The sequence below is a fragment of the Neophocaena asiaeorientalis genome, unplaced genomic scaffold, assembly GCF_003031525.2.
Source record: "Neophocaena asiaeorientalis asiaeorientalis breed wild unplaced genomic scaffold, Neophocaena_asiaeorientalis_V1.1 scaffold401, whole genome shotgun sequence".
Taxonomy (NCBI): domain Eukaryota; kingdom Metazoa; phylum Chordata; class Mammalia; order Artiodactyla; family Phocoenidae; genus Neophocaena; species Neophocaena asiaeorientalis.
Window position 1 is genome coordinate 335,597 of NW_020174937.1, and position 12,265 is coordinate 347,861.

Consider the following 12,265-nt stretch of genomic DNA (forward strand, 5'->3'; position numbering starts at 1 on the left):
GTTGGTTCAGTGGGTTGTGTAGGCTTCCTGGTGGAGGGGACTAGTGCCTGTGTTCTTGTGGTTGAGGCTGGATCTTGTCTTTCTGGTGGGCAGGTCCACGTCTGGTGGTGTGTTTTGGGGTGTCTGTGGACTTACTATGATTTTAGGCAGCCTCTCTGCTAATGGGTGGGGTTGTGTTCCTGTCTTGCTGGTTGTTTGGCATAGGGTGTCCAGCACTGTAGCTTGCTGGTCGTTGAGTGAAGCTGGGTGCTGGTGTTGAGATGGAGATCTCTGGGAGATTTTCACCGTTTGATATTATGTGGAGCTGGGAGGTCTCTTGTGGACCAGTGTCCTGAAGTTGGCTCTCCCACCTCAGAGGCACAGCACTGACTCCTGGCTGCAGCACCAAGAGCCTTTCATCCACGCCACTCAGAATAAAAGGGAGAAAAAGAAGATTGAAAGAAAGAAAGAAAGAGAGAGGGAGGGAGGGAGGGAGAGAGAGAGAGAAAGAAAGAAAGAAAAGCGAGGGAGGGAGGGAGGGAAGGAAAGAAAGAAAGAAAGAAGATAAAATAAAATAAAATAAAATAAAGATAAAATAACAAAGTAATTAAAATAAAAAATAATTATTAAGAAAAAAACTGTTTTCAAAGAAAGAAAAAGCAAAAAAATGGACGGATAGAACCCTAGGACAAATGGTGGAAGCAAAGCTATAAATTTTGGATTTGGCCCCGTCTCTGCGTGTAAGTCACCGGAGGGCGTCTGTTCTTCGCTCAGAAAGGACAGGGTTAAAGGAGCAGCAGCTTCGGGGACTCTGGCTCACTCAGGCCGTGGGGAGGGAGGGGTACGGAGTGCAGGGCGAGCCTGCGGCGGCAGAGGCCATCGTGATGTTGCACCAGCCTGAGGCGCGCCGTGCGTTTTCCCGGGGAAGTTGTCCCTGGATCCCCGGACCCTGCAGTGGTGGGCTGCACAGGCTCCCGGGAGGGGAGGTGTGGAGAAGCACTCACCCCCTGCAGACTGTGTTCACGCCGCCAACCCCAGTCCTCTCCCTGCGCTCCGACCGAAGCCCGAGCCTCAGCTCCCAGCCCTGCCCGCCCCGGCTGGTGAGCACACCAGCCTCTCGGTCTGGTGAGTGCCGGTCGGCACCAATCCTCTGTGCGGGAATCTCTCCGCTTTGCCCCCTGCACCCCTATTGCTGTGCTCTACTCCTTGGCTCCGAAGATTTCCCCCTCCGCCACCCGCAGTGTCCGCCCACGAAGGGGCTTCCTAGTGTGTGGAACCTTTCCTCCTTCACAGCTCCCTCCCACTGGTGCAGGTCCTGTCCCTATCATTTTGTCTTTGTTTATTCTTTTTTCTTTTGCCCTATCCAGGTACATGGGGACTTTCTTGCCTTTTGGGACGTCTGAGGACTTCTGCCAGCGTTCAGTAGGTGTTCTGTAGTAGTTGTTCCACGTGTAGATGTATTTCTGGTGTATCTGTGGGGAGGAAGGTGATCTCCGCGTCTTACTCTTCCGCCATCTTCCCCTCGTACCCACTTCTCATAATTTAGATGCATAATTTGTTTTACTTCTTAGTGAACTCTCTCAAATTTCTTTGTTTCACCTTATAGATTATTTCTGATCTCATCCTAGTTTTTCATGATTTCATTTGAAATCAGATTCATCCTTTAGTTTACCATCTCTCCCATCCTTGTTAATACCATCAATAGATGAATAAGCTTACTTTTATCATTCAATTCCTTGATGAAAATACAAAGCAGATATTCTGACGGTTTGCCTGTGTTTCATTAGTCTTCTGTTCTGATTTCTATCATTTAAAATAATTTTGGGGTGAACTCAGCAGTTGACTGCATATCATGAAATGTCTAAACAGGGTTATGATAGGTTTCCATTGGTGAGTAACCATAATGATATTAATGGTAACAGCCAACACTATGGAGTACTTGCTACAGGCCATAATCTCCTTATAGTAACACCTGAGGCAGGTGGTGTCGGTGTGCCTCTTCTGCAGATGAGGATGATGAGGTGTAAGAGAGCACACAGCTAGGCTGCTGTGGACTCAGATGGCAGTTCCAGTCTACACCCTTACTTCACTACACTGGACTAGCCTACTAATAAACTATCGATAGCTTGATATGAATTATGGCATCTTCACACAATAGTGGGGTTTAAAGTTTCTTTTTCATTAAATTACTGTTATTTGTTGCAACAGAGGACACTTTGCTGAGTTGCTGAGTTACTGGCAGTTTGTTGGCAAAGACAAAAGCGCGATGGCAGCAGAATACTTTGATTCATTGAAGCAGTATGAGAAAAACTGTGAAGGCGAGGAGAGCATGATTTGCTTAGCTGACCTTTATGAAACCCTGGGGCGATTTCTCAAGGATCTAGGCCTTCTCAGTCAGGTAACTTCAACAGAGAGTTAGAGACCTTGTGGGTTTTCATGTTTACTCTTCTCTCCTTCCTAGGAGTTAATGCAGCTTTTATTTGTTGTGCTAATCAGATCTTACAGCATTTCACTCACTTTAATTGGCCTTTAACCTTTTTCTTCCCCCAGGCTGTGGTGCCTTTGCAGAGGTCTCTAGAAATTCGAGAAACAGCTTTAGATCCAGATCACCCACAAGTAGCTCAGTCCCTCCACCAACTAGCGAGTGTGTACGTGCAGTGGAAGAAATTTGGCAATGCTGAACAACTATATAAACAGGCATTGGAAATCTCAGAAAATGCCTATGGTGCGGACCATCCACATATTGCTCGCGAACTTGAAGCACTTGCAACTTTGTACCAGAAACAAAATAAGTAAGATTTCAATTGGTAATTCTCTGGTTTTATGACAGGGAGTTACAGTTCTTAATGTACTTATGTGGGAGGCTTTGTTTTGTGGCTGTGTATTTTTCCATATCCCATATTTTCCTTATCCTATATTCTTTCGAATCCACCATGTTCAAATATTATTCTTGGTCTGGAGGGTGAACAAAATATTAGAACTACAAGATTCATCTCTATTTCAAGATGTGCAAAGGATAGAGCATGGACTTTGGAGTCATATAGTTAGGTTTGAAACCGGGCTTCTTCGCTAGCTCTGTAATATTGAGTGTACTACTAATACAGGGGGCAGCAAACTGTCCCCCACATGCCAAGTCCAGAAGGTCCCCTGTTTGGGACGTAGAGTTGTAGTGTAACACAGCCACATTTTTTCCTTTACATATTGTCTGTGGTCGCTTCCATGCTTCAACAGCAGTTTTGTATTTGCAACAGAGACCACAGGACCCACAAAGCCTGAAAATGTTTACTATCTAGCCTTTTACAGAAGTTTGCTGATCCCTAGTATAATAATCCCTCCGAATGATATCTCTTCCTCTATGTGAAATCATTTGTTTTGCTCAGTCAGAAATGATACATATTGGAATTTTTTCTTTTAACTTCTAGAAGTATTGTTTCACACAGATTTTGTGTGATTTTCACATTTCTGATTGACAAAAAAATAACCTGTGTGGAAGCTGATATAGCAAACTGAAGTTTTGGATTTTCATTTAGTTAGATCACCCTTTAGAGATTCAAAATGAGTTTAATCAGTTAAAAACAGTTAAATGTCAGCTACTTGGAGGACTAGATTTGTTTTGTTAGATTTTGTTTTATGAAAGTTTTTGTTAAAGATTTTTAATTCCATATGACTATCACTTCTAGAAATAATGCTGTATTTAGCCAAAAAAACTTTACACTGGTGGTTTCATTTCACTGAAGTATGACACTTTGGACATATGTTTCTTTCGTTTGACTTTTTTTTTTTTTTTTTAAGATATGAACAAGCTGAACATTTTAGAAAAAAATCTTTTAAAATTCGTCAGAAAGCTACAAGGAGAAAAGGCAACTTGGTAATGCAGATTTCTTTTGAACAAAAAGGAATTAGAACATCTCTGAATATCATAATGTAGATGCATAAACCTCACATATTTAAGAACTTTAGATTTTAAAGTGACTTCTACGGAAGTACTGATTAACATTTTCTTATTTATAATACACGTTTAAATATTAGTATCACTGAGAAGTACAAATTAGTAGACTTTTAAAAAGTGGAACTATGTATTGCGGTAATCGTTTTACACTACATACGTATCATCATGTTTTACACTTTAAACTTACACAATGTTATATGTCAATTACATCAATAAATCTGGAGAATTTTTTTTAATTTTTAAAAAGTAGAACTATTCAGTTAATTTAAAGTTAATTAAGATTTTAGAAGATGGACTTAAAAGCTGTATCAATTCTTTAAAGTGTTGAAAAACAGAATAAAAAAAATTAGTAAACACTTTATGTTAGATTCAAATGCCAAGAAATTATTACCCTTGAGTGCAAAAAATTTTCCATTTATCTAAGCTGCTAGTAAAATTTAAATATAGCATATTTGTTTGTTTTAACTTAAAATGCTATGTGCAATTTTTTAAATTGAAATATATTTGACATCTAACATTGTGTAAATTTAAGATGTACAACATGCTTATCTGATGCGTTTATATATTGTAATATGATTATTACCATAGCGTTAGCTAACACCTCTATCACATCACATAATTATCATTTCTTTTTTGTGGTGGGAATAATTAAGATCTAGTCTCTTAGCAAGTTTGATGATTTTAATACAGTATTTTTGCTTGTATTCGCTATGCTGTACATTTGAGCTCCAGGACTTATTTGTCTTCTAGTTGCAAGTGCTATTTGCAATTTTAAGTACCCGATATTTAAATGTTTAGTAATAGGGTTAATAAATATATGCATGTTAATTGTTTCCTAATCTTTTTGAAGCACTTTGGGATTCAGTTCATTTTGCTAAAATAATCTCATAATTATTTTCACAAAATAGTTTTTTAATGAATTTAAGAATGTGATGCTACATGGAAGTATATATATTTTCATAAATCATTAGATTAATTCAGTATGATACTTAAAGTAATTGTAATCTACTTTAAAGGGAAAAAAAAGGAGAAAGGATTTTTTCAGAACCCTAGTATATTGCTTCAGAATCAAAGATTGCACTTACTTGGTGATTGTTGTGAATTTCTTGTGTTTGCTGCAGTATGGATTTGCCCTTTTACGTAGACGGGCCCTACAGTTAGAAGAGCTCACGTTAGGTAAGGATACACCTGACAATGCTCGGACCCTCAATGAACTGGGTGTGCTCTACTATCTTCAGAACAACCTGGAGTGAGTACCATGGTGTTAATAATGAAAACAGGTATCCATTTTGTCTCTTAGATACAAAGCTGTTTTACATTTCTGTCAAGCTAAGCTAGAAAAAATTGATAGAAACCATGCCAAATTTCATGTATGATATGTTATGAACATGGCCACACTTAACAAGGACCATGACATTTTCTCTACTGTTTCCTTTCACATTGTTTCTTTAGTAACTAAAAAGTTATTCTCTAGCTTCCCTAGTATGTGTTATATGTTTATGAAAAGTGAGTTTGTGTAGATATTGTAGGTAAGATCTCACATAAGAACAAACTTGGGACTAAATAATGTAGATGGCTGCTATTTTTATTCTTCAGTTTATTTGAGCATAAAGACTCACAAAGGCATTAATATTTATGACAAAGAGGTGTTTTTGGACTTCTTTGTATGTCAGAAAAATATAACAAATTTGACACTTTGGATACCAGAAAAACACAACAATATTTAGCCCACTTCACAAAGGGTTCTTGTATTAAAAAATTATTTAGTACTACAAAGGGAGAAAGAAAGAATACCAAAATGTTTTGAGTTTGGCCTAGTAATTTTTAAAGATAAAAAAATTTGTTTTGGAAACTATTTATGGGTTTGTCTTTTAGAAGTGAAGTGGAGAATTGAGACAATCGTCCAGATACTTTAGGCTTTCACACTATCAGGAAAGCATTTTTAGTTTTTGGAAAAGGGCAGGAAGAGATGAGGGGGTGGGAAAGAGGGGGAGAGGATTTTGAGCTGAATCCTTCATTTTAACTATCTTGGATTTGAGAATAAAAGTGCTTCAGTTCTCCACCTAACTATGGCTAGGGATTCTCACTTCTAGAGAATAAATTGTTTAAACCATTTGTGGCTTTTGTTCATAGAACAGCTGACCAGTTTCTGAAGCGTTCCTTGGAGATGAGGGAGCGAGTTCTAGGACCAGATCACCCTGACTGTGCCCAGTCTTTGAATAATCTGGCGGCTCTATGCAATGAAAAGAAACAGTATGATAAAGCAGAAGAACTTTATGCAAGAGCCTTAGACATTCGGAGACGAGCATTAGCTCCTGATCACCCTTCTTTGGCTTATACAGTGAAGCATCTTGCAGTCTTGTATAAGAAAATGGTAAGTAATCCTTGGCATGCCTACATGCCAAGGTGGATCTTTTATGATCCACCTCCTAGATTAATGAAAATAAAAACAAAAATAAGCAAATGGGACCTGATTAAACTTAAAAGCTTTTGCACAGCAAAGGAAACCATTAAAAAACAAAAAGACAACCCTCAGAATGGGAGAAAATATTTGCAAACAAAGCAAATGACAAGGGATTAATCTCCAAAATATACAGATAGCTCATGCAGCTCAATAAGAAAAAAACAAACAACCCAATCCAAAAATGGACAGAAGACCTAAATAGACATTTCTCCAGAGACATACAGATGGCCAACAAACACATGAAAAGATGCTCAACATCACTAAGTATTAGAGAAATGCATATCAAAACTACAATGAGGCATCACCTCACACAGGTCAGAATGGCCATCATCAAAAAATCTACAAACAACAAATGCTGGAGAGGGTATGGAGAAAAGGGAACCCTCTTGCACTGTTGGTGGGAATGTAAATTGATACAGCCACTATGGAGAACAGTATGGAGGTTCCTTAAAAAGCTAAAAAGACAACTACCATATGACCCAGCAATCCCACTTCTGGGCATATCTCCAGAGCAAACCATAATTCAAAAGGAGATATGCACCCCGATGTTCATCGCAGCACTATTTACAATAGCCAGGACACAGAAGTAACCTAAATGCCCATCGACAGAGGAATGGGTAAAGAAGATGTGGTACATATATACAATGGAATATTACTCAACCATAAAAAGGAATGAAATAGTGCCATTTGTAGAGATATGGATGGACCTAGAGATTGTCATACAGAGTGAAGTAAGTTGGAAAGAGAAAAATAAATATCGTATAATACCGCTTTTATGTGGAATCTAGAAAAATGGTACAGATGAACTTACTGGCAAAGCAGAAATAGAGGCACAGATGTAGAGAATAAACTTATGGTTACCAAGGGGGGAAGGGGAGGGTGGGACAAATTGGGAGATTGGGATTGACATATATACACTACTATGTATAAAATAGGTAACTAATGAGAACCTACTGTTCAGCAGCACAGGGAACCCTACTCAGTGATCTGTGGCGACCTAAATGGGAAGGAAGTCTAAAAAAGAGGGGATATATGTATATGTATAACTGATTCACTTTGCTGTACAGCAGAAACTAACACAACATTGTAAAGCAATTATACTCCAATAAAAATTAATTTTAAAAAATAAAAATATTATTTCAGACTTAACTGGTTTAGTTTTTAAAAATACATTCTAAATATAAATGCATTTGTCAGCACTCTAATTAGAACTTATTCTTCTATTACATTTCAGAAGTTCTAAAATTCAACCAGGATTAGGTTTGCTGTGTTAAGCTACCAGAAACATAACGAATCACCCAAATGTTAGGGCTGAAGGAGGAGTCTCTTGTAGCTGGTTAAATGACCATTTTAATTTCATTCTTTCTTTTCTTTGCTTGCAATTAAATGTAACCATTCTTTACCATAGGGTTCTAGCCTGAGTGATATTTGGAGTGTTTATAGCTGTTCTCAAAAAAAAAGAGAAGAAAGAGAAGCAGAGAAGTCTTTCATTTAGCACAGTTACGGAGTTAGACTGTATTTAGACTTTGTTTGTGGGAACCTTGCTGGTCCTCCTGGTACTGAAGTTGATGTTTTAGTATGAAGGATCCATAGTTGCTATTTCTGCCTAACTTTCAAGTAAAAAAGAAAGAATAATCTGGAAAGGATTTGGTGGAAAACAAGTTCTTATTTTGATGCTATCTCTAAATTATGTACAATAGCAAACATACTTTTTACTTCATCAGAAATAGTAATAATGGATGATCCTAAAGGACTTTCTGAGTTATCAAAGAAAATGTTTTCATATTCAGTGTAGCTGTACTTACATGTTCTATTTGATGTCAGTTATCTATAAACTTAACCATTAAACTGCGAGGAAATGCTTCTGAACTTTTTTCCTCAGAATTACTTGTTCATAGAAAATTGTATTTATAGAACAAGCTCTGATCAGAAAGTATTTATTGCTTTAATATTTTTGTTAGATTTCACTTTTGTTTTTTAGGGGAAACTTGACAAAGCTGTACCTTTGTATGAGCTGGCTGTTGAAATCCGGCAGAAATCCTTTGGCCCAAAGCACCCTAGTGTAGCTACTGCCTTGGTGAACTTAGCTGTTCTTTATAGCCAAATGGTAAGTTCCCACACTGTAATTCTTCATAAGTGAATGGTTTTAACGTATGAAATATAGGTAAACATGTATTAGATCTGGCACAGTAAAAATAATTAAAGGACATTTAGGTTATCTACTAATGTTCCCTTTAATACTTGAGAAATTATTGAAGTTATATTTGTAAGATAGTCCCTTCCTCTTAGTGTAAAACACTGAGTGTTTAGTTCATTGCATAGGCTTAGTTTTTTTAAATTCCGGAGACTCCCTACATCTCTATATCTAATATTGTTCTTAAGCTCTATCATTTGCCTGTGATGAGTGAAAAACAGGTATGGTACCCTGTGGGCAAAAACAGGTTTGTGCTTATATAATTGGATTAATGTCATTGGTTACCAAGCCGAGTCTAAAACTGAAGTTTCTGACTTTTTATTATACTGCTTCTCCCATTATTATTCCTAAATTAATCTGTTTATCCACATCTTATAGGAGGATATTAACTTTTTAAAAGTGCTTATTACCCAAGTAGGTCAGCTTAGTCTAGAATACCTTAACAGTAATTTCAGAAACGCAGTGTGTTCAAGTGACCATTGTTTCTTTTTTAATAAGAAAAAACACATTGAGGCCTTGCCGTTATATGAAAGAGCATTAAAGATTTATGAGGACAGCCTGGGTCGGATGCATCCTCGAGTTGGAGAAACATTAAAAAATTTAGCTGTGCTTAGGTAAGAATTTTTCACTTTCCTCATGCAGCCAAAACCCCTTTTAAAACATCTTCGATTCATCATAGAGCACCACAAAATATTTATTGCTGATATGCTTTCTCTTGTAGTGGGAGGGGTTGTTTGGGGTTGATCTATATACTTCAAGAGATACTGAAGTAATATCCAGAGTGGAATGAAGGTGACATGATCTATTTTGTGAGGAGTGTATCACGGCAAATAGAGAAGGACGGTTTACATTTGCAGCTAACTGGCTCTAGGGTAATCTGGGCAATTTGCTCTCCTCAAAGCTGATTTACCATTAAGTACATGTTGATTTTTACGTTATGTTTATCTCAGGATGCTAACTTCCCTTAGCAGTTTCACTGCATCCATTACAACATAGTCTTAATGGTGCCCCTATGAGACACTTAACAGCACAAGACAGAAAGGAGAAGAGTTTGGGTATTCTGTTTTATTGGTCTGCCTGAATGAATGCACTGGAAAAAATGAGCAATTATTAACAACTTGTTTTTCTGTATCCTATAATATCATCTAAAATTGTTAAAAGGTTATAATCTCATTTTGAGAATTTTTTTTGTCTCAAAGCTATGAAGAAGGGGATTTCGAAAAAGCTGCTGAACTATACAGAAGGGCAATGGAAATAAAAGAAGCAGAAACATCTCTTTTGGGTGGAAAAGCTCCTTCCCGACATTCATCAAGTGGAGATACGGTTAGCTTAAAAACAACGCATTCTCCTAATGTTTTCCTTCATCAAGGACAAAGGTAATAGCAGCAACTACAATTCATTGCAAATGCAACTTAGGATAAAATAATTAAGAAACATTTGGAACATTAGAATTTAAAACTTATAAAAATAGTTTTTAAGAAAACTTATTTTTGTGTGATTTAACTAATATTTGTATGAAATTGTATTGGACTACATTGAAGTTTGAGTCATGATTGTTTTTAGTTCTTTAAAAGAATTAATTTTCCTATTGTGTGGGAACCAAGGATGTAGACACATTAGAATCCTAAGATGACATGAAGAGTTGATCATGGAGAGTAGACTGGTCTCTGTTCTACAAGAGCTGGCAAAGCAGCCAAGACAAGCAGTTCAAGAATTCCGTGATTCTTCTCCTCTCTCAAGTTACTTGAGCCTCATCATTCCTCATCTTGCTTTTCAGCAGCAGTCTGGCCCAGTTCTCTACCTCAAAGAAAAGTTTCAAGGAGTAAAGGGATAATGTTGACGGAAAGTATGAATTGTCTTCTGTAAAATGAACTAGTAATAGGAATCTCTGAGTGCTACATTTTTTTTATTCTACCTTTTCATTCAGCAGATTGGGCCAAGCCCTCTGCTTTCCATGCTCTCTACACTGTATATTGTTTTTACTGTGTAGAATGTACCTGCACAATCTGAAGTCATTAATGCAGTAACAGGTCAAGCTCTTTGGCATTCTTTGACCTTTCCCAAAATATGGACATGACCTTCTTTCTTAAATGGCCTAAATCTATGTCTTCATTTATCTTGGACTCAAATTAGTTGGCCATTTTATACTGAAAATTAAATATTTTTATAGATTTTATAAATATTGCCAATTTGGGATAATGTTTTGTACCATTTATGTATTTATATATAAATAAAATCTTCAATTTTAATACTTGTAAGATTCCAACATGTATTAATTGTAAAGATGAAAGATGTAATAACCATATTTCACTGTTTTAGAATAAAAGTGGAATTTAAAGTTTTTTTTCCCACTCCAGTGTATATTGGGTTGGCCAAAAGTTTCGTTCGTTTTTTTCCGTAAGATGGATCTAATAGCACTTAGTTGTCTTTAACTTCATTCGTGACAATGTTGTTTACATTGTATGTGACAGCTATCATATCAGTGTGCATTTTAAAAAAGATTTATCAAAATTGGTGAATTTTTGTATAGCCATTTTAATATTGAAGATGGAAGAAAAAAAGCAACATTTTCAGCACAATATGCTTTATTATTTCAAGAAAGGTAAAAACGCAACCAAAACGCAAAAAGGATTTGTGCAGTGTATGGAGAAGGTGCTGTGACTGTTTGAACGTGTCAAAGTAATTTGCAAAGTTTCATGCTGGAGATTTCTCGGTGGACTATGCTCCACGGTTGGGTAGACCAGTTGAAGTTGATAGGGATCAAATCGAGACATTAACTGAGAACAATCACATTATACCACGTGGGAGATAGCCGATATACTCAAAATATCCAAGTCAAGCGCTGAAAATCATTTGCACCAGCTTGGTTATGTTAATTGCTTTGATGTTTAGGTTCCACATAAGTTAAGTGAAAAAAACCTTCCTGACCGTATTTTCGCATGTGATTCTCTACTTAAACGTAAACGTTCCATTTTTAAAACAAATTGTGACAAGCGATGAAAAGTGGATACTGTACAATAATGTGGAATGGAAGAGATTGTGGGGCAAGTGAAATGAACCACCACCAACCAAACCATAGGCCAATCTTCATCCAAAGGTGATGTTGTGTACATGGTGGGATTGGAAGGGAGTTCTCTATTATGAGCTCCTTCCAGAAAACCAAACAATTCCAACAAGTACTGCTCCCAGTTAGACCAACTGAAAGCAGCACTCCATCAAAAGCGTCCAGAATTAGTCAACAGAAAACACATTATCTTCCATCAGAATAACGCAAGACTGCATGTTTCTTTGATGACCAGGCAAAAACTGTTATAGCTTGGCTGGGAAGTTCTGATTCACCCACTGTATTCGCCAGACGTTGCACCTTCGGATTTCCATTTATTTCAGTCTTTACAAAATTCTTGTAATGGAAAAAATTTCAATTCCCTGGAAGACTGTAGAAGGCACCTGGAATAGTTCTTTCCTCAAAAACATAAAAAGTTTTGGGAAGATGGAATTATGAAGTTGCCTGAAAAATGGCAGAAGGTAGTGGAACAAAAGGGTGAATATGTTCAATAAAGTTCTTGGTGAAAATGAAAAATGTGTCTTTTATTTATAATATAATAATACAAGAGGATTATATTTATATAATTAAGAAAAATGTTGAACATTACAAAAAAGACTAGAATGTTGTCAGTAT

At 37.0% G+C, this 12,265-nt stretch overlaps 1 protein-coding gene across 2 annotated transcripts in view; it reads left to right on the forward strand.

Annotated features, from left to right (window-relative positions):
- The window catches only part of NPHP3 (nephrocystin 3), a 45,534-nt gene extending 34,407 nt beyond the window's left edge, over nt 1-11,127 (forward strand). The window contains exons 20-28 of one of the 2 annotated variants that reach the window (XM_024761676.1): nt 2,188-2,377; nt 2,530-2,771; nt 3,772-3,847; nt 5,050-5,177; nt 6,062-6,302; nt 8,374-8,499; nt 9,085-9,200; nt 9,786-9,962; nt 10,364-11,127. In XM_024761676.1, the coding sequence (XP_024617444.1) occupies nt 2,188-2,377; nt 2,530-2,771; nt 3,772-3,847; nt 5,050-5,177; nt 6,062-6,302; nt 8,374-8,499; nt 9,085-9,200; nt 9,786-9,962; nt 10,364-10,412 (1,345 nt within the window). In that variant the 3' untranslated portion in view covers nt 10,413-11,127. Of the gene's footprint in view, nt 1-2,187; nt 2,378-2,529; nt 2,772-3,771; nt 3,848-5,049; nt 5,178-6,061; nt 6,303-8,373; nt 8,500-9,084; nt 9,201-9,785; nt 10,045-10,363 lie in introns of those variants that run through there. The other variant, XM_024761674.1, reaches the window with a different exon arrangement.
- Nucleotides 11,128-12,265: the final 1,138 nt, after the last annotated feature.